Consider the following 13,314-nt stretch of genomic DNA (forward strand, 5'->3'; position numbering starts at 1 on the left):
TTTTTGGGGGATAGGAGGTGTCTATGGGGTGTTTAGGGGGTGGTAAGGGAGTTTGGGGGGGATAAGAGGTGTCTAGGGGGGGTTTTTGGGGGGGATAGGAGGTATCTGGGGGGTGTCTGGGGGGGGTTTTGGGGGGGATAGGAGGTGTCTAAAGGGGCTTTTTGGGGGGACAGGAGGTATCTGGGGGGTGTCTAGGAGGTGTTTTTGGGGTCTTGAGGAGGTTGGGGGGGACAGGAGGTGTCTAAAGGGGCTTTTGGGGGGTAGGAGGTGTCTGGGGGTGTTTATGGGGTGTTGAGGAGTGTGTGGGGGTTTTGGGGTGTCAGGGGTGATTCGGGGGGGCCCTCACAACCTGTTCTTCATCTCCTGGGGGGACTTGCGGTGCAGCTCATGGTAGGAACCCTCAAACCAATGGTCAGGGGGATGTGGGGGTCTGGGGATGTCAGGGGTGGTCTGGGGATGTCAGGGGTGGTCTGAGGATGTCAGGGGTGGTCTGGGGATGTCAGGGGTGGTCTGGGAGGATTTTGGGGTGTCAGGGGTGTTTCGGGGGGGCCCTCACAGCCTGTTCTTCATCTCCTGGGGGGACTTGCGGTGCAGCTCATGGTAGGAACCCTCAAACCAATGGTCAGGGGGATGTGGGGGTCTGGGGATGTCAGGGGTGGTCTGGGAGGGTTTTGGGTGTCAGGGGTGGTTTGGGGGGTCTGGGGGGGTTTGGGGTGTCAGGGGGGGTCTGGGGGTGTTTCGGGGGGGCCCTCACAGCCTGTTCTTCATCTCCTGGGGGGACTTGCAGTGCAGCTCATGGTAGGAACCCTCAAACCAGTGGTCAGGGGGATGTGGGGGTCTGGGGATATCGGGAGTGGTCTGAGGATGTCAGGGGTGGTCTGGGGATGTCAGGGGTGGTCTGGGAGGATTTTGGGGTGTCAGGGGTGGTTTGGGGGGGCCCTCACAACCTGTTCTTCATCTCCTGGGGGGACTTGCAGTGCAGCTCATGGTAGGAACCCTCAAACCAATGGTCAGGGGGATGTGGGGGTCTGGGGATATCAGGGGTGGTCTGGGGATATCAGGGGTGGTCTGGGGATGTCAGGGGTGGTCTGGGGATATCAGGGGTGGTCTGGGGATGTCAGGGGTGGTCTGGGAGGATTTTGGGGTGTCAGGGGTGATTCGGGGGGGCCCTCACAGCCTGTTCTTCATCTCCTCGGGTGACTTGCGGTGCAGCTCTCGGTACGAGTCCTCGAAGACGTGGTCGCGGCGCACGTGCACGGCCATGTCCTCCTTGCGCAGCCCCTCGTCCAGCCGCTCCAGCTCCTGCCGGAAATACCTGCGAATGGAGGAGGAGGAGGACGGGGGGGGACGAAAAGGGGGTGTCAGAGATTTCGGGGACCCCCATCCAGGTCGGATGTGCCCCCCACCCCCAGCCCGGGCGCCGTACTTGCGCTTGACGTCGAAGTCCAGCACGCGGATGTAGTCGACCAGCACGGCGAAGGGGCCGTCGGCCAGGTGAGTGGTGGATTGGCGCAGGATCTGGTTCAGCACCGTCCGGTGCGTTTCTATGGGGAGGAAGGGGGGAAGAATTAGGCCCCCGAAACATGGGGATCCCCCTTATTCCACCCACAAGGTGGGGGGGTTAATGGGACACCCCAAAGTCCCCCGCAAACCCCTTTGTAAAGAGCTGAACCCCCTTTTTATAGCCCCAAGTCCCTCCCCACAAACACCCTTTTAAGGCCCCAAACCCACTTTTAAAGCCCCCAAATCCCTCTTTTACAGCCCCAGACCCCCTTTTACAACCCCAAACCCCCTTTTACAACCCCAAACCCCCTTTTACAGCCCCAAACCCCCTTTACAACCCCAAACCCCCTTGTACAGCCCCAAACTCCCTTTTTACAGCCCCAAACTCCCTTTTACAGCCCCAAACCCCCTTGTACAACCCCAAACCCCCTTTTACAGCCCCAAACCCCCTTTTACAACCCCAAACCCCCTTTTACAGCCCCAAACCCCCTTGTACAGCCCCAAACCCCCTTGTACAACCCCAAACCCCCTTGTACAGCCCCAAACCCCCTTTTACAGCCCCAAACCCCCTTTCTAAAGCCCCCAAATCGCCCCCAGCCCCCTTTATAAAGCCCCAAATCAGGCCCCAAACTCCTTTCTGAAGCCCCCAAACCCACTTTTTAAAGCCCCCAACCCCTTTCTAAAGCCCCAAACCCCTTTCTAAAGCCCCAAACCCCTTTCTAAAGCCCTCAAACCCCTTTCTAAAGCCCTCAAACCCCTTTCTAAAGCCCCAAACTCCCTTTCTAAAGCCCCAAATCCCTCCCAAACCCCTTTTTAAAGCCCCCGAACCCCCTTTTAAAGCCCCCAAACCCCTTTCTAAAGCCCTCAAACCCCTTTCTAAAGCCCCAAACCCCTTTCTAAACCCCTCAAACCCCTTTCTAAATCCCCGAACCCCCTTTTAAAGCCCCCGAACCCCCTTCTAAAGCCCCCGAACCCCCTTCTAAAGCCCCCAAACCCCCTTTTAAAGCCCCCGAACCCCCTTCTAAAGCCCCCGAACCCCCTTCTAAAGCCCCCAAACCCCCTTTTAAAGCCCCCGAACCCCCTTCTAAAGCCCCCGAACCCCCTTCTAAAGCCCCCAAACCCCCTTCTAAAGCCCCCGAACCCCCTTCTAAAGCCCCCGAACACCCTTTTAAAGCCCCCAAACCCCCTTCTAAAGCCCCCGAACCCCCTTCTAAAGCCCCCAAACCCCCTTCTAAAGCCCCCGAACCCCCTTCTAAAGCCCCCGAACCCCCTTTTAAAGCCCCCGAACCCCCTTCTAAAGCCCCCGTGTCCGCTGACCGGCGAAGCGCAGGAACTTCTGGGTATCGGGGGGCAGGCTGGCCGAGATGTGCATGGCCGAGGGCTCCCTGGAGAAGAAGGGGTCGAGCGCCGAGGGGGTGGCGGGGGTGAGGGGCGCGGGGGACAGCGGGGGGGGCTCGTCCTTGATGTGCGCCAGCTGGCTCTCGCGCGTGTCCCGCACCGGGGGCTTGCTCTCCCGCTCCGTGGCGTGCACCAGGAAGAACGCCTCCACCGCCGGCTGCAGCACTGCGGGTACGGGGTGGGGACGGCGTTAGGGGCGATGGGGGCACCAGGGGGTACGGGGAATAGGGGGTGACAGGGGTTGGGGGGTGATGGGGGCACCATGGGGTAGAGGGGAATAGGGGGTGCCTGGTGTTGGGGGGGAATGGGGGGGATAGGGGTTAGGGGGTGATGAGGGGGACATGGGTTAGGGGGTGATGGGGGGCACCATGGGTTGGGGGGGAATGGGGGGGATAGGGGTTAGGGGGTGATGGGGGCACCAGGGGGTACGGGGGAATAGGGGGTGACACAGGTTAGGGGGTGATGGGGGGCACCGTGGGGTAGGGGGTGATGGGGGGCACCATGGGTTGGGGGGGAATGGGGAGGACAGGGGTTAGGGGGTGATGGGGGGCACCATGGGGTAGGGGGGAATAGGGGGTGACACAGGTTAGGGGGTGATGGGGGGCACCATGGGTTAGTGGGGAATAGGGGGGACAGGGGTTGGGGGGTGATGAGGGGGACATGGGTTAGGAGGTGATGGGGGGCACCATGGGGTAGGGGGGAATAGGGGGTGACACAGGTTAGGGGGTGATGGGGGCACCATGGGGTAGAGGGGAATAGGGGGTGACACAGGTTAGGGGGTGATGGGGGGCACCATGGGTTGGGGGGAATGGGGGGGATAGGGGTTAGGGGGTGATGGGGGCACCAGGGGGTACGGGGGAATAGGGGGTGACACAGGTTAGGGGGTGATGGGGGGCACCATGGGTTGGGGGGGAATGGGGGGGATAGGGGTTAGGGGGTGATGGGGGGCACCATGGGGTAGAGGGGAATAGGGGGTGCCTGGTGTTGGGGGGGAATGGGGGCACCATGGGTTAGGGGGGAATGGGGGTGACACAGGTTAGGGGGTGATGGAGTGGCACCATGGGTTAGGGGGCAATGGGGGACATCATGGGTTAGGGGGGAATGGGTTGGGGGGGGAATGGGGGGGACATGGGTTAGGGGGTGATGGGGGGCACCATGGGGTAGGGGGGAATGGGTTGGGGGGAATGGGGGGGACATGTGTTAGGGGGCGATAGGGGGCACCATGGGTTAAAGGGGAATAGGGGGTGCCTGGTGTTGGGGGGGGAATGGGGGCGCCATGGGTTAGGGGGTGATGGGGGGCACCATGGGTTAGAGGAGTAATGAGGGGGGCACAGTGTGGGGGACAATGGAGGGGGTGAGCACTGGGGATGGGGATAGGGGGCACTACGGGGGTCTTGGGGACATGGTGGGGGTCTTGGGGACATGGTGGGGATTTCATGGACCCCCCGGGGGTTTTGGGGCCCCCCGAAGCCGCTGGGGGGGTCCCCAGAGCCCTGGTACCCACCCAGGACGGCGTGCTGGTCGTGGGACTCCTCGAGCTCCTTGAGGCACTCGCCCAGCATGTCCCACAGCTCGTCCAGGCTCAGCTGCTCGCTCAGCAGCGGCAGCTCCGGGGGCCGCTCGTCCCGCTCCGGCGCCCCCTGGGGACCCTCCGAGCCTGGGGGGGGGGACACACAACCCATCAGGACCCCCCCGGCTCCCAGGAACCCCCCCGCACCAGTATAGACCAGTATGGGAGACCCCGCACCAGTATGGGGCTGGAAGGTGAAGGAGAACATGACCAGTGTCCTTACTGGGACAAAGTGGTGGGATGGGGGGGGTCAGGGTGCCCACCCACTCCCCAGTGCAGGTTATTGGGGGTGCGCTGGTGCGTACTGGTGAGTACTGGTGTGTACTGGTGTGTATTGGTGTGTACTGGTGTGTACTGGTTTGTACTGGTGAGTACTGGTGTGTACTGGTGTGTATTGGTGTGTACTGGTGTGTACTGGTTTGTAATGGTGAGTACTGGTGTGTACTGGTGTGTATTGGTGTGTACTGGTGTGTACTGGTTTGTACTGGTGAGTACTGGTGTGTACTGGTTTGTACTGGTGAGTACTGGTGTGTACTGGTTTGCACTGGTGCGTACTGGTGTGTGCTTGTTTGCACTGGCATGTACTGGTGTGCACTGGTGTGCGCTGGTGTGCGCTGGTGTGTACTGGTTTGCACTGGTGTGCACTGGTGCACACTGGTGTTCACTGGTTTGCACTGGTGCACACTGGTGTGTACTGGTGCTCACTGGTTTCCACTGGTGCGCACTGGTTTGCAGCAGTGTTCACTGGTGTATACTGGTGCGCACTGGTGCACACTGGTGTTTACTGGTGTTCACTGGTGCACACTGGTTTGTGCTGGTGTTCACTGGTGCACACTGGTGTGTACCGGTGTTCACTGGTGCACACTGGGGTTCACTGGTGTGTACTGGTGTTCACTGGTGCACACTGGTGTGTACTGGTGCGCACTGGTGTGTATGGGTGTGTACTGGTGAGTACTGGTGCTCACTGGTGTGTGCTGGTGTTCACTGGTGTGTACTGGTGCGTACTGGTGTTCACTGGAGTGTAATGGTGTACACAGGTGTGTAATGGTGTACACAGGTGTTCACCGGTGTGTACTGGTGCATACTGGTGCACACTGGTGTTCACTGGTGTGTACTGGTGCACACTGGTGTGTACTGGTGCGCACTGGTGCGCACTGGTGTTCACTGGTGTACACAAGTGTTCAGCGGTGTGTACTGGTGCATACTGGTGCGCACTGGTGTGTACTGGTGTTCACTGGTGCGCTCTGGTGTTCACTGGTGTGTAATGGTGCACACAGGTGTTCACTGGTGCTCACTGGTGTGTACTGGTGCGCACTGGTGTTCACTGGTGTGTACTGGTGCACACTGGTGTGTACTGGCGAGTAGTGGTGCGCTCCGGTGTGTACTGGTGCACACTGGTGTGCACTGGTGTGTACAGGTGCACACTGGTTTGCACTGGTGCACACTGGTGTTTACTGGCGCGCACTGGTGTGTACTGGTGCATACTGGTGCACACTGGTGTGTACTGGCGCACCCTGGTGTGCACTGGTGTGTACTGGTGCGCACTGGTGTGTACTGGCGCACCCTGGTGTGCACTGGTGTGTACAGGTGCACACTGGTTTGCACTGGTGCACACTGGTGTTTACTGGCGCGCTCTGGTGTGTACTGGTGCATACTGGTGCACACTGGTGTGTACTGGTGCACACTGGTGTGTACTGGTGTGTACTGGTGCGCACTGGTGTGTACTGGCGCACACTGGTGTGCACTGGTGTGTACAGGTGCACACTGGTTTGCACTGGTGCACACTGGTGTTTACTGGCGCACTCTGGTGTGTACTGGTGCATACTGGTGCACACTGGTGTGTACTGGTGCGCACTGGTGTGTAGTGGCGCACACTGGTGCGCACTGGTGTGTACAGGTGCACACTGGTTTGCACTGGTGCACACTGGTGTTCACTGGCGTGTACTGGTGCGCTCTGGTGTGTACTGGTGCATACTGGTGCGCACTGGTGTGTACTGGCGCACCCTGGTGTGCACTGGTGTGTACAGGTGCACACTGGTTTGCACTGGTGCACACTGGTGTTTACTGGCACACTCTGGTGTGTACTGGTGCATACTGGTGCACACTGGTGTGTACTGGTGCGTACTGGTGCGCACTGGTTTGCTCACCCAGGGCGGGCGGGTCCTGCGGGGCCGGGGAGGGCTGGTCCACGTCCATGGGCGACTCGTCGCGCCGGGGGGGCCCGTCCGGCCCGGCCTCCGACTGCGGGAACGCGGGGGGGCGGGTTTAGGGGGCCGGGACCCCCCCGAACGGGGGACCCCGACCCCCCCAGCCAGAGCTCAGGGGACCCCGGCGCTGCGGCTGCTTTGGGGGGGAGGGATGGGGGAGGAGGAGGAAGAGCAGGAAGGCGGGGAGGAAGAGGAGGATGAGGATGAGGATGAGGATGAGGATGAGGATGAGGATGAAGACAAAGAAGAGGATGAGGAGGATGAAGAAGAGGATGAAGATGACGAGGAGGATGAAGATGACGAGGATGAAGACAAAGAAGAGCATGACAAGGATGAAGATGAAGATGACAAGGAGGATGAAGATGACGAGGATGAAGACAAAGAAGAGGATGACGGGGATGAAGATGACGAGGAAGATGAAGATGACAGAGAGGATGAAGATGACGAGGATGAAGATGACGAGGATGAAGACAAAGAAGAGGATGAGGAGGATGAAGAAGAGGATGAAAATGACGAGGAGGATGAAGATGACGAGGATGAAGACAAGAGCATGACGAGGATGAAGATGAACATGACAAGGAGGATGAAGACGACGAGGATGAAGATGATGAGGATGAAGATGACGAGGATGAAGACAAAGAAGAGGATGACGAGGATGAAGATGACGAGGAAGATGAAGATGACGAGGATGAAGATGATGAGGATGAAGATGACGAGGATGAAGACAAAGAAGAGGATGACGAGGATGAAGATGACGAGGAAGATGAAGATGACGAGGATGAAGATGATGAGGATGAAGATGACGAGGATGAAGACAAAGAAGAGGATGACGAGGATGAAGATGACGAGGATGAAGATGATGAGGATGAAGATGACGAGGATGACGAGGATGAAGATGACGAGGAAGATGAAGATGACAAAGAGGATGAAGATGACGAGGATGAAGATGACGAGGATGAAGATGACGAGGATGAAGACAAAGAAGAGGATGAGGAGGATGAAGAAGAGGATGAAGATGACGAGGAGGATGAAGATGATGAGGAGGATGAAGATGACGAGGATGAAGATGACGAGGATGAAGACAAAGAAGAGGATGAGGAGGATGACGAGGAGGATGAAGATGACGAGGATGAAGATGATGAGGATGAAGATGACGAGGATGAAGACAAAGAAGAGGATGAAGATGAAGATGACGAGGAGGATGAAGATGACAAGGAGGATGAAGATGATGAGGATGAAGATGACGAGGATGAAAACAAAGAAGAGGACGAAGAGGATGAAGATGATGAGGAGGATGAAGACGACGAGGAGGATGAAGATGACGAGGAGGATGAAGACAAAGAAGAGGATGAGAGGATGAAGAAGAGGATGAAGATGATAAGAGGAGGAAGAAGAGAAGATGATGAAGAGGAGGAGGAGGAAGATGATGAGCACGAAAATGCTGTAGAGGATGTAGATGAAGAGAAAGACAAAGATGATGAGGATGAAGATGAAAAGGAGGATGAAGATGACGAAGAGGAGAATGAAGGTGAGGATGAAGATGGGCAAGAGAAAGATGAAGATGATGAAGAGGAGCAGGACGATGATGAAGAGGAGGATGAGGATGAAGATGGAGGATGACAAGAGGATGAAGATGAGGAGAGTGAGAAAGAGCAGAACACAGCGGGGAACAGGATGAGGAGAGAGGATGAAGATGAGGATGAGGATGAGGATGAGGATGAAGATGAAGAGAATGAAAACGATGAAGAGGAGGATGAAGGTGACAAAGATGAGGATGAAGAAGGCGAGAAGGAGCAGGACACAAAAGGGGGGAAGAGGATGAGAGAGGAGGCGGCGCAGGAGGAGGAAGAGGATGAAGACAATGGGGGATGAAGACGACGAAGAGGAGGATGAAGATGAGGAGGAGGAGGATGAAGACAAGAAGGAGCAGGACACAGAGAGGGGAACAGGACAAGGAGAGAGGAGGTTGGTGAAGGAGGAGGAAGAAGAGGATGAAAAGCAGGATGAAGACAATGGAGAACGAAGATGAGGATGAGGATGATGAAGATGAAGAAGATGAGGATGAAGAAGGCGAGAAGGAGCAGGACACAAAGCGGGGGAAGAGGATGAGAGAGGAGGTGGCACAGGAGGAGGATGGCGAAGGAGGAGGAAGAGGATGAAGATGAGGATGAAGACGATGAGAATGATGATGAAGATGAGGATGAAGATGATGAGGATGAGGATGAAGATGAGGATGAAGAAGGCGAGAAGGAGCAGGACACAAAAGGGGGGAAGAGGATGAGAGAGGAGGTGGCACAAGAGGAGGATGGCGAAGGAGGATGAAGATGATGAAGACGATGAGGATGAAGATGATGAGGATGAGGATGAAGAAGATGAGAAGGAGCAGGGCACAAAAGTGGGAAGAGGATGAGAGAGGAGGCAGCACACGAGGAGGATGGCGAAGGAGAAGGAAGAGGATGAAGACGATGGAGGATGAAGATGATGATGAGAATGAAGATGATGAAGATGATAAGGATGAAGATGATGAAGATGATGAAGATGAGGATGAAGAAGATGAGAAGGAGCAGGACACAAAAGTGGGGAAGAGGATGAGAGAGGAGGTGGCACAAGAGGAGGATGGCGAAGGAGGATGAAGATGATGAAGACGATGAGGATGAAGATGATGAGGATGAGGATGAAGAAGATGAGAAGGAGCAGGGCACAAAAGTGGGAAGAGGATGAGAGAGGAGGCAGCACACGAGGAGGATGGCGAAGGAGAAGGAAGAGGATGACGACGATGGAGGATGAAGATGATGATGAGAATGAAGATGATGAAGATGATAAGGATGAAGATGATGAAGATGATGAAGATGAGGATGAAGAAGGCGAGAAGGAGCAGGACACAAAAGTGGGGAAGAGGATGAGAGAGGAGGTGGCACAAGAGGAGGATGGCGAAGGAGGATGAAGATGATGAAGACGATGAGGATGAAGATGATGAGGATGAGGATGAAGAAGATGAGAAGGAGCAGGGCACAAAAGTGGGGAAGAGGATGAGAGAGGAGGCAGCACACGAGGAGGATGGTGAAGGAGGAGGAAGAGGATGAAGACGATGGAGGATGAAGATGAGTATGAGGATGATGAGGATGAAGATGATGAAGATGAGGATGAAGAAGGCGAGAAGGAGCAGGACACAAAAGGGGGAAAGAGGATGAGAGAGGAGGCGGCGCAGGAGGAGGATGGCGAAGGAGGAGCCAGAACGGGACGAGGAGGAGCAAGGTGAGGAAGAGGAGGAGGAGGAAGGCGAGGAAGAGGAGGAGGAGGGCGGGGAGGAAGGCCCGGCCGTGCTAACCGTGTCCGCCTGCTGCCGCCTCCGGGCCCTCTGCCCCTCACGTACCATTTGTATGATGGCGTCGGCCTCGGCCTCCAGCTGCCGGACGGCTGCCTGGATGCTCCCGGCCGCCCCCAGGCCCCCGGCACCTTCGAGATGGGGGGGGACGGACAGCGCGTTAGGATGGGGCTGACAAAGGTGACGACGTGGGGGGGACAAAGCGGGGGACGCCCCCCAGCCCGTGGTTTTTACCCAGGCGGCCGGCCTGCTTGGCCTTCTTGTGCGCCCGGCGGGTGTCGTCGCGCAGCTGGATGATGACCTGGAGCACGCGGAGGAAGAAGCGCTGGGTGGAGGTTTTGGAGGTGAGGACGGACATGGACGGCAGCTGCAGCTCCCGCCCCCCCAGCGCCCGCTTCTGCGACGCCACGATCACCACGCTCTCCGCCGTGTCGAACCTGCGGGGCAGTAGGGACAAGGCTTGGGGGGGTGTTGGCGGGAGGGACGAGGGTTAACAGCAAGGAAAGGGGTTGGAACAGTAAAGGGTTGTCAGTAGGGACAAGGGTTAACAGTAAGGAAAAGGGGTATCAGTAGGGACAAGGGTTAACAGCAAGGAAAGGGGTTGGAACAGTAAAGGGTTGTCGGTAGGGACAAGGGTTAACAGTAAGGAAAAGGGGTATCAGTAGGGACAAGGGTTAACAGCAAGGAAAGGGGTTGGAACAGTAAAGGGTTGTCAGTAGGGACAAGGGTTAACAGTAAGGAAAAGGGGTATCAGTAGGGACAAGGGTTAACAGCAAGGAAAGGGGTTGGAACAGTAAACGGTTGTCAGTAGGGACAAGGGTTAACAGTAAGTAAACCAATTATCAGTAGGGACAAGGGTTAACAGCAAGGAAAGGAGTTGGAACAGTAAAGGGTTATCAGTAGGGACAAGGGTTAACAGCAAGGAAAAGGGTTGGAAGAGTAAAGGGTTATCAGTAGGGACAAGGGTTAACAGTAAGGAAAAGGGGTATCAGTAGGGACAAGGGTTAACAGCAAGGAAAGGGGTTGGAACAGTGAAGGGTTGTCAGTAGGGACAAGGGTTAACAGTAAGGAAAAGGGTTACCAGTAGGGACAAGGGTTAACAGCAAGGAAAGGGGTTGGAACAGTGAAGGGTTGTCAGTAGGGACAAGGGTTAACAGTAAGGAAAAGGGTTACCAGTAGGGACAAGGGTTAACAGCAAGGAAAGGGGTTGGAACAGTGAAGGGTTGTCAGCAGGGACAAGGGTTAACAGTAAGGAAAAGGGGTATCAGTAGGGACAAGGGTTAACAGCAAGGAAAGGGGTTGGAACAGTGAAGGGTTGTCAGTAGGGACAAGGGTTAACAGTAAGGAAAAGGGGTATCAGTAGGGACAAGGGTTAACAGCAAGGAAAGGGGTTGGAACAGTGAAGGGTTGTCAGTAGGGACAAGGGTTAACAGTAAGGAAAAGGGGTATCAGTAGGGACAAGGGTTAACAGCAAGGAAAAGGGTTAACAGTAAGGAAAACGGTTGGAAGAGTAAAGGGTTATCAGTAGGGACAAGGGTTAACAGCAAGGAAAGCAGTTGGAACAGTAAAGGGTTGTCAGTAGGTTCAAGGGTTAACAGTAAGTAAAACGGTTATCAGTAGGGACAAGGGTTATCAGTAGGGACAAGGGTTAACAGCAAGGAAAGGGGTTGGAACAGTAAAGGGTTATCAGTAGGGACAAGGGTTAACAGCAGGAATAAGGGTTATCAGTAGGGACCAGGATTAACAGCAGGTGCAAGAATTGTAAGCAGGAACAAGAGTTCTCAGCAGCAGCAAATGTTATCAGTAGGGCCCAGAGTTAACAGCAGGAATCAGGGTTATCAATAGGGCCCAGAGTTAACAACAAGTGCAAGACATAATGGCAAAGGCAAGTGTTATCAGTAGGGCCCAGAGTTAACAACAGGAATAAAGGTTATTAATAGGGTCCAGAGTTAACAGGCACAAGAGTTAATGGCAAAGCCGTTATCAGTAGGGCCCAGAGTTAACAATAGGAATAATGGTTATTAATAAGGCCCAGAGTTAACAGATACAAGAGTTAATGACACAGGCAAGTGTTATCAGTAGGGCCCAGAGTTAACAATAGGAATAAGGGTTAGTAATAGGGCCCAGGGTTAACAACAAGTGCAAGAGTTAATGGCAAAGCCAAGTGTTATCAGTAGGGCCCAGAGTTAACAATAGGAACAATGGTTATTAATAAGGCCCAGAGTTAACAGATACAAGGGTTAATGACACAGGCAAGTGTTATCAGTAGGGCTCAGAGTTAACAATAGGAATAAAGGTTATTAACAGGGTTCAGAGTTAACAGGTGCAAGAGTCAATGGCAAAGCCAAGTGTTATCAGTAGGGCCCAGAGTTAACAATAGGAATAATGGTTATTAATAAAGCCCAGAGTTAACCAGAGGTTCAAGAGTCATCAGTAGGGCCCAGAGTAAACCCGGGGGGCGTGTCCAAGGGGTGGGGGGCGTGTCCAAGGGGTGGGGGGGGGGGGGGCGTGTCTCACCGGCTCTGCATCTTGCCCTTGAGCTTGGGGGGCAGCTGCTCCTCGGGGGGCCCCTCGGGGGACGGGGCCTCGCTCTGCGCCCGCCGCGCCTGCTCCAGGTTGTACTCGCGCAGCTCTGCCAGCAGCGTCCCTGTCCCCGCGAGGGACCATGGAGGGGGGAGGTGACACCCCTGTCACCCCCCGCTCCCCCCCCCCCCACCATGTGTGTGTGTCCCCCCCCCGCCCCGTACCGATCTGGCGGCACAGGGTGGCCCCCAGGTGGCGCCCCCCGCTGAGCAGCAGCCGCAGCACCGTGTCCCTGGTCCCCGCGTCCCCCCGCGACAGCTGCAGCAGCACGTTGGCCGCGTCCTCCAGCCCCTCCTCCGAGCACGAGTGGGACGTCAGCACCTGCGGGGACATCGCCGGGGTGGCGGGGGGGGGGTTGGGGACAGCGTTGTCACCTGGGTCACCCCCCCCCAGCCCCCCCCGCCCAGGATTTGGGGACGCGGCCGTTACCTCCACGGAGAGCTGGAGTTGGCTCTCGGTCAAGCCCGTGGCCGCCATGCGGGGGTCGGGGCTGGCGCCCCCCTCGGGGACCTTCGGCGGGGACTTGGCACGGGCTTTGGGGACAGTTGGGGACAGTTGGGGATGGGGGAGGGGTGGCTCGTCCCCGCGCAGACCCCCATCCCCGCGCCGGGGTCTTGGGGATGTGATGCCACCGCTGGCCTTGTCCCTGTATTGTCCCCATGTCCCCACCCCGTCCCTGTCCTCATGTCCATGTCCCAATGTCCCCACATCCCTCTATGTCCCCATAT

General features: G+C 56.5%; 1 protein-coding gene across 4 annotated transcripts in view; it reads right to left on the reverse strand.

The window, feature by feature from the left end:
- Positions 1–13,314, reverse strand: part of HUWE1 (HECT, UBA and WWE domain containing E3 ubiquitin protein ligase 1) — a 104,831-nt gene that overhangs the window by 13,209 nt on the left and 78,308 nt on the right. For 3 of the 4 annotated variants that reach the window (XM_071801243.1, XM_071801244.1, XM_071801245.1), the window contains 10 exons: positions 13,016–13,119; positions 12,751–12,907; positions 12,521–12,650; positions 10,238–10,440; positions 10,007–10,134; positions 6,619–6,712; positions 4,406–4,558; positions 2,821–3,066; positions 1,427–1,544; positions 1,175–1,315 (listed from right to left, as the gene is read on the reverse strand). In XM_071801243.1, the coding sequence (XP_071657344.1) occupies positions 1,175–1,315; positions 1,427–1,544; positions 2,821–3,066; positions 4,406–4,558; positions 6,619–6,712; positions 10,007–10,134; positions 10,238–10,440; positions 12,521–12,650; positions 12,751–12,907; positions 13,016–13,119 (1,474 nt within the window). The remainder of the gene's footprint in view (positions 1–1,174; positions 1,316–1,426; positions 1,545–2,820; positions 3,067–4,405; positions 4,559–6,618; positions 6,713–10,006; positions 10,135–10,237; positions 10,441–12,520; positions 12,651–12,750; positions 12,908–13,015; positions 13,120–13,314) is intronic. The other variant, XM_071801246.1, reaches the window with a different exon arrangement.

Source organism: Patagioenas fasciata, chromosome 36 (genome assembly GCF_037038585.1).
Source record: "Patagioenas fasciata isolate bPatFas1 chromosome 36, bPatFas1.hap1, whole genome shotgun sequence".
Taxonomy (NCBI): Eukaryota; Metazoa; Chordata; class Aves; order Columbiformes; family Columbidae; genus Patagioenas; species Patagioenas fasciata.